The sequence below is a fragment of the Canis aureus genome, chromosome 16 (genome assembly GCF_053574225.1).
Source record: "Canis aureus isolate CA01 chromosome 16, VMU_Caureus_v.1.0, whole genome shotgun sequence".
Taxonomy (NCBI): domain Eukaryota; kingdom Metazoa; phylum Chordata; class Mammalia; order Carnivora; family Canidae; genus Canis; species Canis aureus.
Window position 1 is genome coordinate 49,068,812 of NC_135626.1, and position 20,818 is coordinate 49,089,629.

Below are 20,818 nucleotides of genomic sequence, written 5' to 3' on the forward strand. Positions count from 1 at the left end.
CTACCTCCCCTGGAACTCTTTTCTCTTGACATCTGTGACACCACCCTGGTACTTTTTCTCCCATTTTCTTCAGTGATGTAATTTCTTTGCTTTATTTCCCATTTCTTCTTATTTCACAGGTCTCCTGGCTTCAGCTCTTACTGCACTGACATCTCTAGCACAGACATATTGTTTTGCTTCTCTAATTGCCTACTGGATCTATCTTCCTTCAAATGATCATTCAAATAACCTGTCATATGACACTATTTGAAGTTGAAGCTTTCTGAGAACCAAATCCATTTAGGATTTCTTTATTTTTTAATATATTGCCAGTCACTCAGGTTTAAAATCTATCAGTTGTTTTCCTCTTCTCTTTATACTTTCTCTTGGATAACTGCAAGAGCCTTATTCTCTCCACTGCCTGCTCCCTGGCCCATGCCAATAATCTACAGTGCAGAAACCTGATAAAAAGTCTGCTCAAAATTCTTCACTGGCTTTATACCTCCTCCCATACATAATCTAAACTCCTTAGCATGGTATTCAAAGGCTCTCCATATGTGTCCCTTGACTATTTGTCTGTCTTTACCTACTTACCTTCTGCTTCTAATTTCAGATGGAGTAAATTATTCTAGGGTTTTATTTTATTATTTTTTAAAAAGATTTTTAAAATTTATTTATTCATGAGAGACAGAGAGAGAGAGAGAGAGAGAGAGGCAGAGACACAGGCAGAGGGAGAAGCAGGCTCCATGCAGGGAGCCCAATGTGGGATTCGATCCCAGGACTTCAGGATCATGCCCTGGGCCGAAGGCAGGCGCTAAACCGCTGAGCCACCCAGGGATCCCCTATTCTAGGGTTTTAAACACGCTCTCCCTCTGCCTATAATTCTCTTTCCCATTTAGTTCATCAGGCAAACTATTTCTTATTCTTTAAGTCTCAGTTCACACCATCTCTTCTGTGAAGCTCTCCCCGGTCCCACCAGATAGACTCAGGGGCTCCTTCCTTCAGATTCTTGTACTTGGTACACACTTTCATTACACTATCTGTCTGTACATCAGTCTTCCCACGAGATTGTATGGAGGCTGGAAGCCTTTTCACATATGTACTCCTAGGCAATAGGAATACATATTTGTAGAATGACTGAGTTAGTAATACTGTAAAGCTGTAAACTACCTTATGGTTTTAAAAATCTTTAACAGTTTTTTAGATTCTCACAAACACCAATACTATAGGCATAGGTCTAAATATTACTCCTAATATTATGGTGGAAGACGGAAATTTGGCAAGACTGAAGGACAGCTCCCAGCTCATGTGGCTGGGATCTAAGAGCTGGGATGAGAACCCAGGGTTTTCTGAGACCCAGTTCCACTAACACACTGATGAGATTAGCAACTTGATTTTTATTTCTCTGAAAAATGGACATATCTGTGTGAAAAAATCAGCCAATATAAAGAGCAATGTATTCATTTGTAATGGTATAAACCCTGAATTCTTAACATAATTAAAATCAGCAATTAATTTTGACATTTTTTGATAGGCATTTTGGGAGAGACTAGTTAAGAAACAGAGGGAACCTTCATCAGTGTCACATGATTTTAGGTATGACTGAACACAACTATGTCTTTCCTCTATAATTAAATATGATGGCAATCAAAGTCAACTTTAGTGTGGGTTTATATGTGGTGATAAAGTCCAAATGGGGGGGGGGCAGGGGTGCAGGCAGAATTATTTCCACATAGCTTATATATAATGAGATCATCTTGTGATTCAAAGTTACATAGCCAAGTTCCCTGACTGCATTCACAATGCTGCTTCTTCATCTCTGAAACAAATAAAAATAGGCCCATGTTTCAAATCCTAGTTCTGTCACTTAGAAGCTTTGTAATCTTGGAAAAGCTACTTAACTTCTCTATAAGACAGGAATAGTAATAATGACCTCTCAGGACTGTGGTAAGAATTAAGTGAGCTATATTAAGTGAGCTGTATTTTATATTTCTTTTATATTCTCCATAAGAACTAGCAGAGTGCTATACTTAAGGAATGAATATTAACCACACAACTATACATATTGGAAGATGACTGCATGCTCAAACAGAACTTTAATCCTGAAATGCGATACCTTTCTCTTTAACCCCAATCCTTACCCCTCCATGCCTTGACCCCAATACCTACACAACCAAAGAGAAATCCACAGATCAGGGAACAATTATTGGATATGGGTGCCATTCAATGTTAGTCAATGCAGGAAAACTTGGTAGTGTAATTTCAGGCAGAGAGGGGAGATAAAGACAGAGCTAACTGGTCCCTTAGTAATACCATAAAAGTTAAGGAAACGGTTTAATTTCTCATGTAGACCAGAGGGTTTTCAAGAGGATATTAATAAACCTTATATTCAAGACAGATTTGCTTTTAGATATTTTAGGAGAGGACCAACCACAGGTCAGAGTTGAAGACTTTTCTCCCAGTACTGTCCCCTCTCCCCTATCCTGGATGTATATATTCTGACAAAAGAGAGCAGAGGGTAGATCCTACCTCCATTCTCCTTTGCAGGCATCAGTAGGCCCCTTGATATGTATTACTGGAGACAAGTGATGCTTACCCTTGGACAATGATAGATTATAAGGCAGTGAGAAGCTACTCTTACATGATAACCCTGTTTCCCTATACCTCAAGACTTCAGAGCTATGGAGTCTTTTGGAGGAAAAAAAAAAAAAAAACCTTTATCAAGCAGGAATCACCTTCCCTTCCCTCCACCCATTTAACAGTTTGAAAACTGAAGAACAGTTGTTTTACACAAAATATATAATGGCACTGTGTTTTTCTAATAGATTTTCACTTAGTACCCCAGGGAGACAGCTAGACTTAAAGTTTCTAATTGTAGTAGGGAAACATGCTAACAAACGTTTCACTCAAATTATTTCTGGCATGGATGTTTTTTCCGTTGTTCTAATCACTGTCACTGATGTGTAGTCACAAAGATTTCATTAGCTCTTATATTGAAAGTTGACATACAACACTTTAGTATTCAGAGAAACACCACCTAGGTGTTTTGGTATTCTGTGCAGTGCTCAGATGTGATAAAGTAGTACAGTTACAGACCACTGGCAAGGCATTGCTTACAATCTAAAGCCAGCTAATCTATCTTATAATTTGGGCAGAAAAAAACATTTGCTGCTGCTGTGGGATGTCTTTACAGTATATAAGTAGATGTGGGGATTATTCAGGGAGACCTAGTGAAATTAGAATTATGGGGCAGGGAGGGATAGCTACCTACAAAAGACCTGTGCTCCCATTCACAGCCAATAGTTGTTGCTGGGAGGTGGCTACTTTGCCAGGAACCCTGCATTCACTTATTCAAGTGGGGGTCATAGATGGATATCTGGCTAATGGGATATAGGCAGAAATTATATTAATCACCTCAGATCTGGCCAAGAAAAATTTTCGCCTTTGCCTTTCATGATCTTACTTTCTCTTGTTTCTTCTTCTAATATTGCCCTTGTAAATTATTTAGTTCATCATTTTCCCCTAGTGTTTAAATTTAACTATTCTGTTTCAATGCTTCTAAGTTTCCTGCTTTATATTCTTTGACCGTGTTTGGTCCTACAACTTATTTGCTAATGACTTCCAAATCCATAACCCTGTGCTTTGATTTTTTTTCTTTCCCTATTTTTCAAAGCCACATTTCTCAACATACTTCTGCACTTTCCGTGGAGGTAATTCATTAACAACATCTCCAAAACAGAACTCACCTTCTCCCTCAATAATCCTATTATTCTTCCTCCTGCCTTTGCTCATGCTAGAAGCCCTCCTCCATCAGAATGCTCTATATTGGTCACTCCTCCATCATTCAAGATAAGTTTTAGAGTCATTTTGGAGTCCTCCACCCTCACTGACTAAACACAAAAAAAGACCAAGTGTCTATCCTGACATTGCAGGTCTTGGCATTTCTCACTTACAGTACCGCTAAGTCTCATAACTAGTATCCCTACCTGCACTCTCTCCTCTTCTTCAACCCACCTTCCATACATCACTTGTCAGAGCTACTTTTCACATCATCAGAGTCACTTGATCATTGTCTCCTCCTCCATAAAAAGTTACAGAGACTCCCTATTACCTACAGAATACACTGTGAAGTCTTAAACATAGCAGTCAAGGCCTTTTTGTCTAGTGATACTTCCATTTATTCTTTCTGATCATGTGTCTTATCCTCTAATCACATCTTCTCACCATTTCCCAAAGGCAATCCCTATCTTCACACTTGCTTTTGCTCCTGCTATGACCTTTTCTTGCCTGCCTACAGTGGTCTCCCACTCCAGCTCTGTTTCATGGGATCAACTCATCCTTTAAGGCTCAACTTGAGTGTCATCTGTTCTGCAAAGTATCTCCCCTTGTCTAGGTTCCCAGGGTACTCTGTATTATGGCACTACTGTTGGTTGCTTGGGTCTAACTTCCCTTTAGAAGATGATGGCTTTAGTGTCAGGAGGTGTCTCTTTCATCTAAGTTTCTCTAGTGGATAGCATGGTCATTGGTGTAAAGTAGAAGTTCAATAAACATTTCATCAATGAATACATGCTAAGCAGATGGGCTCAAGGAAAAGCAATACAAGCACTTGCAGATTCGCTTTCTAATTCATTAACTCACTTTTGTCTAGAATTTGCAGGCATCTCTATTGCTACTGTTTGTGAAATGAATTTAACTATTAACTCAAATATTGAGAAGAGATTGACAATCCTGATCTTTTTCACTTTTCATCTTAAAAATTCTGCCTGCAGCCACACTTTGGTGGTTGCTGCCTTACAGTCTGCTTCTTGTTATCAAATTTCAGCAAATGGCACCCACACATCTTTGCAAAAATTTCTTCTAATTTTAGCTTATTAGACAGTAACTGCTTTGGCATGTTCTTGTCATGGTTTTCTCATGGAACCTGAATACAAAACACACTTCTAGAAAGCTTGTCCTAATGTTTCATATTCAATGTGGAAGTGAAATGAAAGAGCCTGTTCAAAGTCAACCCTAAATAGTAGACTGTAAAGGTAAAGTGTGCCAAAGATATACCTTTGTAGAAATGAGTGGAGCAGCATTATTTCTTTTTAAACATGGAAGCTGGATAGAAATTTCCTGCTTTCTTCCACTTAGCTCCACAGTTTCCTATAGCCCTTCTGTACTGTTAATGCATCATTGGCCTGAAGAATATGGACACCTGTCCTCTGACAATAAAGTCTTTAGGCAGTTGGCAGGGATTCATGAAGCAAAAGAGCTATGACTCCATTGAATTGTCACAATTTAAAACAATAACAGCAGGCACTGAAGATTTATCACTTCTCTCTTCCTCCCCCCTATTGCTCAGCTTATTGTTTATACTTCTAACATAGCACTCTCCCTTGATTTATAGCTAGTTATAAATGTATCTGTTAAAACAACTAACCTGTTAAGTCCTGGTAGACAAATCTAACTTACATTTGTATCCTCTGCAGTCTTTAACACAGTCTTGAAAATAATTTAATAACTGTTCCTTGAATCCTTGCTGAAATGCATGACTTCACTTATTCCTGACACATAGTGACAGAGTGAATAAAAGACACTGTCTCTTGAATTGTCAGAAGAGTTTCTCAAATATTTTTAGTTGCAATCTTAAAATTAGTACCACTTATCATTTCTTTGTTTATTTAATTCATTAAAAAAATATTTACTGAGTGCTTACTGTGTACCAGGTACTGACTGTATTAATCTCTATGAAGATCAATGTGAGCATGATAGAAAAGGTTCCTGTCCTCATGAACTCACTCACATTCTAGGGGGGAAAATGGACAATGTAAACAAGTGTTCACACATAACAAATTAATAATAGTGTGACAACTGTTAGAAAGGAAGTATATAGGTTGTTATGATAAAGAAAACAAGGACGGACTTACTTATATAAGGTGCCAAGTGGAAGTCTCTCTGAGGAGATGGCATTTTAAGCTGAGATCTGAAGGAGGAGTGAGAGAGATCTTGCCATGTGATGAGCCAGGGAAAGTGAGCTCCAGATGGCGGGAATTGTTAAGTGTGAGGGCTCAGAGGTGGGAGAGAGCTTATCAAGTTCTGGGAATTAGCAGACGATCAGTTATGACCAGAATATCATGAATAAGAGAGAGAATGAATGAGCTCAATTTAAAAAGGTAGGCAGAAGATATCTTTGTTATAACAGGCCTTTGAAGTAGCCATTAAATGATTTTTCAGAAGGAGGTTATTTGTGTGGATTTACGCTTTAAAAAAAAATTACTTTGGATGCTGTTGGAAAATGGACAGAGGGGAGGCTCTCCCTGCTTAGGAGGCTAACACAGTTCATGTGAGAACCTAGGGTGTGGTCCGTAGGGGTGGAAGTAAGTAAGTGAATACTTACAAGTAAAATTTGAATGGGTCGAACCAACTGGATATGCTGATGCTGAAGTGAATACATGTCTCATAGCTGTGGGTCTTATGGTTGAGAAGATAAAAGGCTATTAATGCTGACTTTACCAAATGTGGAGATCTAGCTGCTTTTGAGTCTCTAGAGACAGCTGAGTAAGTTGCTGTACTCACAAAAAAGAACTTGTCCTGTCATGTCCCCCTAAGTTGGCAATAACTACTTCTGAATGCTATGCCATTAATCTTGGTTTGACAACCTTGGAAAGCCTCTGGGATTCTCATCTTTTCATTCAGCTAGTATTGCTTCAGAGAGACTCATTAATAGGACAAATTGGCCTCTATTTCCTATGCTACTTTCAGGACCAAAACTTTTCCTTAATCACTTTCTCTAGTTCTCTCCATTTCAGATTTTTTAAAAAAAGATTTTATTTATTTATTCATGAGAGACAGAGAGAGAGAGAGAAAGAGAGAGAGAGAGAGAGACTGAGAGGTAGAGACACAGGCAGAGGGAGAAGCAGGCTCCCAAGCAGGGAGCCTGACATGGGACTAGATCCTTGGTCTCTAGGATCAGGCCTTGGGCTGAAGGTGGCACTAAACTGCTGAGCCACCAGGGCTGCCCCTCCATTTCAGATTTTCAGAATTTGCTATTCAGGGCACACCCACTTAAAAGAAATCTGTACCTATCTGTCTGTCTGTCTGTTTCTCTCTCTATATATATACACACACAAACACATACACACACACACACACACAAATTTTAAACATATAAAGCAATTATCACTTTCTTGTAGCAAAACCAAAAGAAGAGAGTACAAATCCTTTCTGTGTTTTCTTTAGTTGACTCTTCTGTATGCCTTCCAAATCATAAAACAATGCTCTCTCTCTAACCCATAATACTTCTCTGTATATTTATTAACTTAGCAAATTTCATAAGAGTTTTTATGACAGTAAGAATACTAGCTTTTTCTAAACTTAATTTTGGATTTGGAAAAGGAAATAAAGTGTTATGTTGCCCATCTTCAAAGGTATAAGAGTTTTAAAGATGGGAACAGTTTGCCTATTTGACTAATAGATGTGGGTCCCCCGATTTATACTGCCATCTGATTTACAAACAAATTTGTAAAGTTGAAGGACATTCATGCAATTGGCAAACTGGACACAGTCCAAGATACACATTAGATATTATCTAATTTCTCTCTTGCATTAAATCACAAAACTATGACCTTAGGTCACTAGAGTAATACCTCAGATATGAGTCCTACATTTTTCTTGATACCAATAGGGAGTTAGAAACTGAATTAGATAATAAGAAAAAAATTATTGGCGAATTAGACAAATCTCTAATAATATTATGCATCAATGAAATCTCTTCTTCAAAATTACACATCCAAATTTGACATCAGAAGACCAATTTCTCCTCAGTGATAGAAAGGAATTAAAAGTATAGCAGATGCAGATCCAGCACAGAGATTAGAAAGTTAGTATTTCAAGGCAGGTAAGATCCTCTACTAATAGTCAAGTGCTAGTAAAGGATGTTTGGTATACCATCTTTTTCCTTGCTGTGATTCTAACCTCCTAAGGGCTGATGTAGTTCCAGACCCTTTTTTCCTTCCCATGATCCATCACTTTGCTGACTTCTTTCCTAATGCTTTTAGAAAGCAGAACTTATTCCCAATTTAACTGTTGTGGAAGCCTGCAATGGCTATCAGCAGTAACCTAGAATTTGTGCTTCAGAGGTCAAAGTTAAACATCATCCTTCCTGGAGGCTCATGTTTAGATTAAAACAAACAAAAAGAATCACCTTAACCCTGCAATTTACCATTCTGTGGTTATTTCAGACCCATGTGTTCTAGAAGAAGCCAGGCTGTGCGGGTCCTCTGCATAGAGTTAGATTTCCTTTTTAAGGGGAATGCCTTCTTTTTTTTTTCTTTTTTTTTTTTTTTCTTTTCTTTTTTTTTTTCTTTTTTTATTTTATTTTATTTTATTTATTTATTTATTTTTTTATTGGTGTTAGGGGAATGCCTTCTTTTTGCCTTAGGCAAATTGCTTCTTCTCTGACAGTCTGCTCTGTGGCATGCATTTTGGAGCATCAGGTCTCCAATGTGTAATTCATAGACAAACATGACCAAAATAATTAGGAAAGATCTCAACAGACCATGTATTGTAAGATATCAACTCTAGTCACAGAGTCAAGTAAGTATTCAACTACCCCCACAGGATCTGTGTAGCTCTTCCCCCTTTTCATCCGCCATAAAGTTTGCTTCTCTTAGTTTGAGGAAATCACATCAATCCAAATTAGGGTCCCAAATCATAACTTCATTAGGTCACATCAGCTCAGTACTCAAAAGTTCACAAGCCTCATGTGTTTTATTCAAAGTTAAAAATATGGTAGCTGAGTCTTCTGATCTTTAGATAAAAATCTTACATATATATTCCTATATAAAAATGTTGATCTGTGAGCTGTTCCTATGGAAGGAGAGGCTAGATACTGTGAAGACAAAGATAGTGAAGAAAGAAAACAAAAAAGAGTGGGGGTTCATGCAGGGCTAGCCTAACAACTGAAGAAATATTAAACAGTACAGGGCCAGCAGCCCCCAACTGTTTACTCTCCCAGCCTCAAATTTCAACTATCAAAGTCATCAATAGGTTAGATAATAAAGACTGATGACTTCTTTTCTCAAATGCCTACTGAAATGCACAAGTTGCTTCAAATGGGTTTGCAATCTACCTCTTATTAGTATAATAGCAGAGATTAGTTTATAAGATTAGGGAGTTAATCTGATATCTCAATGCCCAAGGGAATAAAATATAAACTAGATTTATTTCAGAGTAGGACAGGATATGACAGTGATGAATAGTGGGAAATGGAAAGAATAAGGTGGTAAGATCTAAGGTTTCTCAGGGCTTCAAAAGGCATTTTTTCATCCAGAATGCAAATCCAAAAATTTAGAAATTCTGATGTCATAAAAATTTTTTCAGTGATGCTTTGCTTATAGCTTGATACCCACCCCCCCACACACACACCCTCACAGTCCTGTTACCAAACTGAGAAAAGACATCTATAACTCATCTCTTTCTGTGACAGTTATATGTTTATGCAACATTAGGTCATTCTCTATGGGATGTCAGTTCTCTGACATCCTGGGAAACAGGCCATCTGATATTTAAAATAAGGAAAACTTTATCTCAGTTGTAGCACTGACCTCTGGCTCAGCTATTTCCTCTTTCCAGCACCATCTTCAGATTACTGACTCTCTTCAGTTTAACAGAAGTACCTCTGTGGGTGGCCTATTTCTGATGAAGATCAACTACTTTTTGGCTTCAGGATAGAATATTCTCATCTGTGTCTAATTCCCTAATAAGGTCAGCAAGTTCAGGGTGAACAAGAAAGTGTTGAAAGCCCAGGAAAATGGACTAGAAGAGGCAGAGATGTTCTGTTGTCTCTAAGAGTTCTCCTTATACTGAGACAGGCCTGTCAGCACTGGGTCACACAGTGTGATTTCAGAGGCACTGAGTTGGTCTCTCTGGTCTAGTGAAATACATGTGATGCTCTAGAAAGAAAATGGGGAGAAACAGGAGAGCAGATGGGGAATGTACAGGAAGCAGGGGCTGAAGGCCACAAAGACAAACCCTGCTTTGAAAGCGTTCTGCTAATCAGACTTGCCTGAAATGGAAAGCAATTACAGCCAGTTTCTTTGAAAGGCCAGCTTGGGCTTTGCCAACAGCATTAAATTCTTAGTGAATTTCCATCTCATTGACCCAGGGGGCCTCGAACTCTGAGATCAATACTTTAGTAACAAAGCTGGTGCCAGACAGTGCTGGGTAGAAGGCTGAATTCCAACTGAAATGAAATGTAAGGAAGCTTTTGTGATAACTCCTGGTCCTACTATTTTACTCTCTGTGTCATTAAGTGATATATGATGATCCCTCAGCAGCTCCATGTGTTATTCAATCACCAGGGAACAGACTACATAGCATCTGAAGTTAGAAGTGTTTGCTTGTCCCAGTGTATCAGTTTGTTGCCAAAATGCTTCTAGTTAATAAATCATGTTGAGAAGGTAAGCCTGTAAAGTCATGATATGACTGCAAAACACCGTATTTTCTCCTTTTAGAGTCCCTAAGGTTTCATCTGTTGTAAAGATACTGTTAATTCAGTGGTAGCCTGCTGCCTTGGATCTCAGCATTCAATTCTCTGAGATGTTGCAGGAAGAAAGAGAGCAGATCAACCAGCAAAGTTTCTCTGGAAACTGATTTCAAAGTGTTCATGAGGCAATTCTAGATTGGTCTCTTTTTATTTAACATTTGGTTGCCAACTCCATGAATTAACTATTGTAGCAGTACTAGTGAGATTTATAGTAAAACACTCTTGGGAATGCCATATAATTCACAAAGAACTCAGACTCAAGTTTGTTGTTGTTTTGTTTTTTAAATCTTGCACCCCTACTTGACGAGATGAGCTCTGGATGTTATACTATATGTTGGCAAATTGAACTCCAATAAAAAAATCTGTGCCCCTGAATGCTAATAGCAGAAGACTACTACTGCTTATCCAATTAGCTACAGGATGTAGTTAAGGTGTATCTAAAGGGTCTATTACTCCAAAGGTGGGGAGAAGGAGGGACATTCCTTGAACACTTTCTTTGTATTCTGTACTATTTTAGGTATTATACTACATGACCTCATTTAGTTCTGAACTTTAGGAATTATTATTATCTCTTTTACATAGATAAGAAAATTGTCTCAGAAACCTAAACTCTCCAAAGGTCACAGTTCCTAGAAGAAACAGGATTTATATGCAAGTAATGACTCAAAAATCCATGTTCTTTCCACTACAGCTTGTTTCTTTAAAAGTTTCTACCTCAGGGAAAATACCACAAAATCTACTGCCTGGCTTAATATCTTTATCAGAATCTGGAACTAATTTTCTGACGAACTGGCATGGAGTAGGCTAAGCAGCATGCCCATAAGCACAGTTGTGTCTAATAAGGCTGGGTGAAGAACACGTCAGGAGAGAAATAAAACCCCAGCATGATCAGAGAGGTTTAGTCTCTCTGATAAGTCATGGACAGAGGCACAGTCACATCTGGTCTCTCTTCTTTATGAGCCAGAATAAGCTCTGCTCAGGCCAGCTATGCTGTTGGTGTCTTCTTCCAGTAAGTCAGAGGTATATCTGCTTTTGAAAACACCAACTTTGTTAAAGGAATAATTCTTTTAAAAAGATAGTATGGAGTAGAAAGCACACCCCTCTAGGATTCTAGAGATCTAGGTTCTACCCAAGAGAACAGGAAACAGTTTCACACTACTCTGGTTTGTTGAGCTGAGAAAGATCACCAAATCAGAGTCAAGCTCATCAGGCAGGAATGCTGGGCATGCACGGTTGCAGGGCAGGGGAGTGATGGTACATACTACATGTTTGCCATTCTTTTTTTTTTTTTTTTTAAGATTTTGTTTATTTATGAGAGAGAGAGAGAGAGAGAGAGAAAGGCAGAGACGTGGCAGAGGGAAAAGTAGGCTCCATGCAGGGAGCCCCATGTGGGATTCCACCCCGGGTCTCCAGGATCACGCCTTGGGCTGAAGGTGGAACTAAACCACTGAGCCATGCAGGCTGCCCTGCCATTCTTTTTCTAGTCCTTCCTTCTTTCCCCCACCTTTTAACTTGATGACTTCCAGCACTGATTTAGCATCTTAAGGCCTTTGTAAAAGGGGATATTTGTAAAATGGGAACCATGGCACCTTATTCAACTATAGGGAGGGCAGCTAGGCCACCTGATCTCTTCAAGTCCGTTGTAGCTGTGAGGTTTAAGATTCTGTTTTCCAGCATAAACCTTATCACACTGGCTGGACTTTAATGGGGTTAGTCACTGGTGGCTTTAAAATTGGTATGGCTTTTAAAGGGGCAATTACAATTTTAAAATGATTCTACTCTAAGTCAGAGATTAACAATGTTATCAATTCTTTCTTCATATCTGAAGAACACTGAGGAAATCTGTGAAAGGGCTAAATTAATTATAGCCTGGGTTCACTAGCACAGAGAAAATTATTTAGGAATGTACAGGAATGTAGGAGAGTATTCTAAATATCCATACAGATTTTAAGTCTTACGGAAATAACAATGTGAAAAAATAAATTAACTTCATTAAAGCCCTGTCTTGAAAGAAACAGAGATGATGTTTCCTTCGTGTGAAATGTTCAATGAAGAACACTTCTCATGGCTTTCAATACCCATGCTCCATGCAATTAATACAAAATAGGCTCAGAATTGCTTATTATACAGGTCTGTGGCTTACCTGGGATCACAGAGAAATTTGGTTTTCTCTCCTTCTTCTCTCCAGATAAGCCATTCTCGAAAAGAAGGATGTACAAACATACGAGTCATGTCTCTGCGCTTGATTAGGAACATGGAGAGGTTCTCCATTCTCTGCTGAAAATCCTCCCATTCTAGGGTGCCTTCAATGCTACCAGCATTGATGGCCTGGAAGATATGTTCATCAGTCAGTGGGTGTAGAGAGGCTACTGCCACATTCAGGAGAGGCATCACCCGGTCAAAGGAAGACTGGGTTGGGAACTTCATATTGCACTGGAGTAAATAAACCTCAGAGAGCGAAACAGGAACTACTTTGTAGCTAGAGCTCTTTAACACTAGATAGCCTTTCTCTATGAGGTCAAATGTGAGTTTCAGGTATAGATAGGACCCCTGACTGAGGGTCTTGAGGTGAGAACTGAGTTTGCCAAATGTAGTATTGTCCATTTTGCCATTAAGTGAAATGTTATTCTGGATCTCTGAGCTGCTGTGTATCCGGTGCAGGATGTAAGCCTGCAGGTCCTGGTCTATGGCTTCATTCTCTTCTAGTCGATCCAAAAAAATCCTATGGAAAGGCAGCAGCTTGGTAATTTCCTAAAACAGATGGAGAGAGAGAGAGAGACAGAAAGACCTTCAGTTTCCCCTAACTCTTGTGATACACTATGAGGTCCACACATTTATTCTAAACTTCCAAGTGGCCAAAGAGGGAAATATGATCAAGTACTAGTATCCATAGGTTAAAACAAATATGTTGCACAGATGGGACACAATTTTTTTCCTTAATATTGAGACTTGGGATCATTTTTTAGAGGTCTTCATAAAGGGTACTTTAGGAGTGATTTAATTGTCAATATTCTAAATAACACTCCTTACATAAATAGAAAATGGAATGCCATGTAATTTTGTAGTTGTTGTCATTTTTCTCAGTGTTAACAATGGCATAAAGTCAAAGCACAATTCAGTAAGAGAAATGCATAAGGACTCAAAACAATGTCATATAAAAACGTACCTTTCTAACCTTCCTAATAAGATGACTACATTTTAATGCAGACTTTTTGGAGATGCCTTATCCCAGAGGAATACTTCTAATATGCTTGGTACCTTGGTGATCTGCTCGGAAATTATACTGGGGAAAGGTGTTAGGGCTTTATGGTTACTTATACTCTGGATTCTATCTTATCGGCATGCAGACTTTGGTCCTGTAAGTATCCACCTTCTTCTGCATCAATTTCTTCTTCTCTTTTGGATCACATAGATGAATGACACCACAATTCCTCCCCTCAGCTACTATCCTAAATCTCTGTCCCCATTTTTAGGAAACTTCACAGAAGAGTTCTCCCTCCCTACTTCTTATCTCTTATTCCTCCTTCCCATCGTCCTCTATTTGTTGCAATCAGACTTCAAACACATCACTTCATTGAAATGGTTCTTGTCAAGGTTTTATGTAAACTTTACCTTGACAAAACCAATAATCGTGTTTCAGGGCTCATCTTCCTCAGCCTCTCAGCAGTGTTTCACAAGGTGATCATGCCTTCTGAGTCATTTTCTGTAGCTTAGTTCCACAGTAATACTTTCATTTTACTCTTAGCACACTGGCCACTCCTACCAGTCTTTTTAGCTGGCTCTTCTTTCATTTCTCAGGGCATTCAGGGCTGGGGTCTCTACTCCTTTCTCTTCTTTAGCCATTCTTACTCCCTACAACAGCTTCTTTGGTCCATGGTTCTAAATATAATCTATCTGGGGATGAGGCCTAACCTGTGTTTCTGGCTTAGTCCTCTCCCCTGAGCTCTCATTGCATACTTCTGTCTACTTGACATTGACATTGTGATGTAGCATAGACAAACTTAACATGACCAAATCAGAACTAATGAATTTTGCCCAGTGCCACAAAACCTTTCTGTGTCAATAAACCATATTACCACCAACTTACTACCAAATTACAGGTCTTTGTGATATTTTTCTTTTCCTCATTCTGGCATTTACCCAGTTGCTCACCATGTTTCACTTTTGAATCTTCTATCTTACCCCACATTCAGCCCATCATTAAGTCCTTTTGATTCTCCTTCAAAGTATAGTTCAAGTATGACCACATCACAGGGTCTCTACCATTACCACTCTAGTGTAAGTCACCATCACCTTTCTCCTGTACTTCTGCTCCTCTTCTTGATCCCTTACATTTTATGATCTTTATGGCCAGCAGCCAAAGGAATCTCTTAAAATGTAAAGCAGATAGCATTACTTTGCCAGGCTCCTTGGAGAGGGCTTTCCCATTGCCTTATCAAAAATAACTATCATCTCCATTTATCCTTTTATATCTATTTTATTTGTCTTCATAACACTGATACTACCTAAAATTTTAATATATGTTTAATTTTTCACTTAGTTTTTATTTATGTTCCTCACTGGAATATAAGCTTTATGAGGGCAGGGATATAGTCTGCCTTGTTCACTGTTGTATCTTCAGCTCCTAGAAAGTGCTTGACACACTTGAAGTACTTAAGAAATGTTTGTGGAAATAATGAATGACCAAATAGGAGGGTGTTTTTTTTTTTTTTAGACCTATGAATTATTTCACTGTCAGAACTGAATGAAAATAAGAAAATTCTTAGTTGAAGTGAATAAAGTATCTGGGAAGTTATTACAGGTCTTGATTTATGAGAATACTGAAATTTCAACTTTGTACATTAATATGTATAGCACTTTTCCTGTTCTTTGGCATAGCTGAAAAGTTAAAGTCATCTGCTCATCAAGTCATACTTAAAATGTCTTTTGAAATTGTAGATGGCATTACTTAAAAATACAAATGAAGATAACATCTCCTAAGCAAACATTTAGTAAAACTAGTCAGAGAATGTGTTCCTGGAAGTTTTTTTAATTCATCCTTCATCTTTAACAATCAAGCTACTGACCAGTAATAGTATATTACGTAATTTTCAGTCATAAAGATGCATTTATGTTGATTCATCCACATTCTTTAAGTTACTTTGATATTAATAACAAACATTTGCAAGGTGGTATAGCCAGGATTATAAGTATAGTTTCTGATCAAAGAAGGCAGCACAGCTAATTGGTCAACATGTAGGAATACTACTAAGTCCCTGGGAGAGGGGAAAAGGAGGGAGAAACTATAGACTGTAATTATTACAGGTGGTTGTATTAAAATAGTGGGATAGATATATAATGTATAAGCCTTTGATGCTCATCAAACAAGGCTATGGTTAGGCAAAAAAACGTTGGGAAACTATTCCAAACCAAGTATGAATGGGGGATACTGACTCAGCTACAATGAGAATGGCAGAGAGGATAAAGTCATTTATCCTTAAGCCCATTTATCTTTGCAGGCTCTGTTCCACATTTCTAGTCCTTCTTTCAGGCCATTAAGTGACCAGTGAGTGAGGATGGAAGATAAAAAAGATTTTAAAAAAAGAAAAAAAAAACAAAACAACAAAAAAAAACTTCTCTCCTAGTTGTGTGCTCCAGGACACAGTAGAGGTTTAGAAAAACTCATCACCAAGGGAACAAGGATCTAGAATTTTTTCTGTTTAAGCACTCCCCCAGGGAAATAATTTATGGTCCCAAAGCAAACAAACACATACCTGTAAACTGGTTCTAACTGTTACAATTAATTTGAGCCAAGAAGGAAATTTTCCAATCATTTTACTCAGAAATGATACAATTGTATCCCCATAATCCGGTTTGTGAAATTCTGCTTCATTTAATCCATCAATTAAGATGATGAAATCTTCATCTGGGATTTTTCTCTCTAAGACAGAAAGAAACAGATTACTTAATAATTACCAAGTGGATAACTGAGTTCTTTTTGGGTCTTTGATCATGTATCTGTTTGGGGAAAAAAATTAGAGAAGATCTCTTCTGTTTTTTTACTAAATGCTCAGGTACATAATTTATTATAAAGACAAAGCATAATTCATTTAGTGAATTTATTTTGTTTTTACCAGGGGTGTAAGTTTTATTACATATGTAATGTATGAAGTGTATACCTCCCCCATGTTATCAATTGTGAGACAGCCTGAACACATTTATGAAAATATGCACATCGAAATTCATTTTTTCTCCTATACTTAAAAAAGCTGAATATAATGCGTTGGTTTTTTTCTATCTGATAGCATTAATGAGAACAGAATCACATGTTCTTTTGGGAATTCCACTCCCCCTGAGAAAGGTTTAATGTGAAGTCCAAAGCAGTATATATGACTTCACATGAATGTGTAGTGGGAAGGAAGGATGGTGGAATGGAGAAAAGGAATCCCAGCCAATAAAGAGATCTCGAATTACGCAGATTGGATCCCAAGATCTTACAGAACTAGCAGCTTCCCAGACTATATCTATTGCAGCTTCAACGAGACCAGGCCCTTGTGTGATCTTCCTAGGATGAAGGAGTCACGTGGGAAAGATACCCACCACTTTTATGTTGCACTCCCTCCTAAACTCTGTACTCTCCTAACTTGACAAAATCAGTTTATCTTTAGGGCTAGGCTGTAGAAAAAGGCTTGGTAAATTTTCAGGCTTCAGCTTTCATTAAATGCTTAGTGATTCTTGAACCATAGTGAACAAATTAGAGATTTAAAAAATCCCAAGGCTGGAATGCACACTTTAGTACAAATGAATTGCAAGTAGTAAAGCAAAAATTACTACATTTGACCCTTGAACAACTTGGCTTTGAATTGCATGGGTACACTTACATGTAGTTTTTTTTTTTAGATATAGTACTATAGTACTCTATCTTGTACTGTATAGTACAAGTTCTGTAAATGTAAATATCTCTTATGACTTTCTGAATAACTTCTCTAGCTTACTTTCTTGTAAGAATATATTACATAAATACATATACCAGACACAATATGCATTAATTGACTATTTATGTTATTGGTAAGGCTTCAGGTCAATAGGAAGTTATTAATAGTTAAGTTTTTGGGGAGTCACGAGTTTTACTCAGATGTTCAACTCTGTAGAGGTCCATGCCCCTAGCCTTTGGGTTGTTTAAGGATTAACTGTGGTTAGTAGGACTTGACAGGTTCTGAAGGGAAGTAGTAGGGGAAAGAAAGTAGTTATTGGATAATTGAAGTAGAAAATAGGTTATATCTGAGGAGGAAAAGAGGAAATTGGTGACAGAAGAAGAGGTCTGTGGACTTCTGTACAAGATTGGCTCTTTTAAAAGAGTCAAGACCAATTGAAAATACATATTTTGGTTTTCTATTTGAAAATATGCAGATTTTTAAGATTAATAAAACTTTTATTTTCTCCCAAAAACTACAAGCTTTATATTTATAGGAATTTAACTTCAATATCCTAAGGACTATAAGTCAGTTCTCAAATTATGAAGAGTTTTAACCATTACTTTCATCTGGTGACTTTGAAATAAACTATGGATTCCAGCTCTCTTAACAATGATTATTAATGAAATAACATCCTTGGTGACATAGTACTAAGAAAAAACATACCTATAGGGAGTCCAAAGAATTGAGAGAAAAAAGTTGTTTGGAACTAACAGACTGACCTATAAATCTGGGGGCTCTTATGTTCTTTATTTTGAGGACCATGGCATCCATAAGCATAATTGTGTCTTTAATGTCCACAGAGGAATTTTCTAATTACATTTTCTTGGCAGCTGTAATAAATCTATCCATTGTTCCTGAGCACCATCACCTTGCCCCATCAAGTGGTGTGCTGAAGCCATCTCCTGGGTCCAGGAGAGCTCACTGCAGTATTTTTAAGAGACAAGTTGTTAAGCAGCTGGTAGCCTGAAATTGGCCAAGGTGGGAATATTTATTTACACAGTGGAAACCTGCAAATATTACAAGCCCTCCTTCCCCAGCTGGCTATTAAAATTTTATCAGCGATGCCAATGCCTCCACAACTTCAATTATAACTCACTTAACTTCACCCAGACTCCTTCATAAGAAAGCCATGATCTTCCAGTGGAGAAAGTCTGGTGATAATGTATCTGTGCTGGGATTTTCATTGGGAAAAACATTTCAAACACATTCTTAAGCATTAAAGATCAAGAACATGCTCTAAGTTATGATCTGGACATTTTAATGAATGAAATAATTCAATTGCTAATAAAATCAAATTCTCATTTGCATAAATTCCCAGTAGATGTTATTCATGCCATGAGTAAAGTAGACAATACATCATTTCTTCTTTAAAAAAAGGAAATATGTGCCCTATTTAAGATAATTATGTTGTTCCAAATCTTGCCTATTTTTTCCCTTTTTGATATTTGCTTCCTTGAAGAAGTTACTTAGAAGTCATCTATTAATACAGGTGATTTGAGGTATCAAGAATTTTTCATCTTTTAATAAGGACATCATGTTTGTCTAAAATTACCTTTTTAGAATTCAGAAGAATAAATGCAAAGGATTTCCAAATGTTGCTAATACTGTAAAACAACGAAAAGTATTCATAAAAAATTTCCTTTTCCTTTGCTAAATGATAAGGTACCTCAGTTATAAATTTAAGAGATGAGGCCTTAATGATATTTAGATATCATCTCTCAAATGCAACTAGCTTTACAAGAATGCTTCTGCATATTCATCTCCAAACTTATGCAGGTTATTTAAATACATACTCGATCATCAGCTTTAAAAGACTATACAGACAAATGAAAATTTTTTAAAAATTGGGGACTAACAAAGGATTGCTACTTCTTACTTATTATTATTATTTCTTAAAGTAAGCCCTACACCCACATGGGGTTTGAACTCACGACCCCAAGGATTAAGAGTTGCATGCTCTACTAACTGAGCCAGCCAGGTGCCCTGTCATGTAGGAAAATTTAAAGTGCAATTACTGGCACCTGGGTGGCTCAGTCAAGCAAGTCCTTTGGTTCAGGTCATGATTCCAAGGTCCTGGGATTGAATCCTGCATTGGGCTCCCTGCTCAGTGGGGAGTCTGCTTCTCCCTCTCACTCTTCCCTCTCCTCTGCTTGTGTGCTCTCTCTCAATAAAAATCTTTTTTTTTTAAGTGCAACTACCATCTACTATCACCATTAGTCATAGAATAAGAATATTTTAGTATTTAAAAAACAGGAAAGACCTAATCTATCTAACCTTTACATACATGTATATACCAAACTATATTCACACACATTCTAGGCTGTTTCTGTTTTCTTATTTTGTAATGAACAAATGAAAACTTCAAATGGACTGGTACTCGGAAGCCACTGTCCTAGCAGACAAGTCCCTGGAAGTTTTTAAGCTCTTTAACCTTTGTTTTTATTCTCTTGTAAAAATATATTCACCAGGGATTCCCTACTGCCCTTGCTTATATATACATTTAATGTATGCTGGAACTGACTTGCTTAGCAGTCCCATTCTGAGATTCTGTACCTAGGTATCTGAGGCTACAAGAGAAGAGATGGTAGCTAGTACTAAAGTCAGAACTAAATCCTACTGCATGGGATTTTACTACTGGTATACTGTATAGGAATTATCAAAAGTTAAAAAAAAAGGCTCATATCAGAGAACATTTCTGTTCAGAAAAGCTGCCCATTACATGTGATTTTCCTTTTAGTTGTGACAACCAATTAGTATCTCCTGTCATTGCATACTGGTGGCTGAAGCAAAAGCTCACCATAAAACTTCAAAACTTTTCCATTTGCTTTATATATATGTATGTTTCACTCTTAAAAATTTTTTTTGAGAGAGAGAGCATGAACATGTATGCAGTGGGTAGAGAGAGAGAATCTTAAGGTAGCCACACCCAGTGCTGAGGCTGATGTGGAGCTCAATCTCATGACCCTGAGATTGTGACCTGAGCTTCACCAACTAAGCTACCCAGGTGCCCTCATTTGTGTTTTAGTCATCACACTTGTAGAACCTTAAAGTGTTGTGAAAATACTTTCATTTTTATTTTTTTAAAGATTTTATTTATTTATTCATGAGAGACACAGAGAGAAAGAGAGGCAGAGACACAGGCAGAGGGAGAAGCAGGCTCCATGCCGGGAGCCCGATGCGGGACTTGATTCCAGGTCTCCAGGATCACACCCTGGGCTGAAGGTGGCGCTAAACTGCTGAGCCACCGGGGCTGCCCTACTTTCATTTTTAAAAGAAAAAATGTACAATTTGAAATTTAGCTTCTGAATCTAAACTGAAAGTGTTTTCTACTGAGCTTTCCTGGAAAGAAAGCTTC

At 37.8% G+C, this 20,818-nt stretch overlaps 1 protein-coding gene across 12 annotated transcripts in view; it reads right to left on the reverse strand.

Moving 5' to 3' along the window:
- Positions 1 to 20,818, reverse strand: part of TANC2 (tetratricopeptide repeat, ankyrin repeat and coiled-coil containing 2) — a 369,082-nt gene that overhangs the window by 50,239 nt on the left and 298,025 nt on the right. For all 12 annotated transcript variants that reach the window (XM_077853866.1, XM_077853860.1, XM_077853862.1 and 9 more), the window contains 2 exons: positions 16,261 to 16,427; positions 12,651 to 13,258 (listed from right to left, as the gene is read on the reverse strand). In XM_077853866.1, coding sequence (XP_077709992.1) covers positions 12,651 to 13,258; positions 16,261 to 16,427 — 775 coding nt within the window. The remainder of the gene's footprint in view (positions 1 to 12,650; positions 13,259 to 16,260; positions 16,428 to 20,818) is intronic.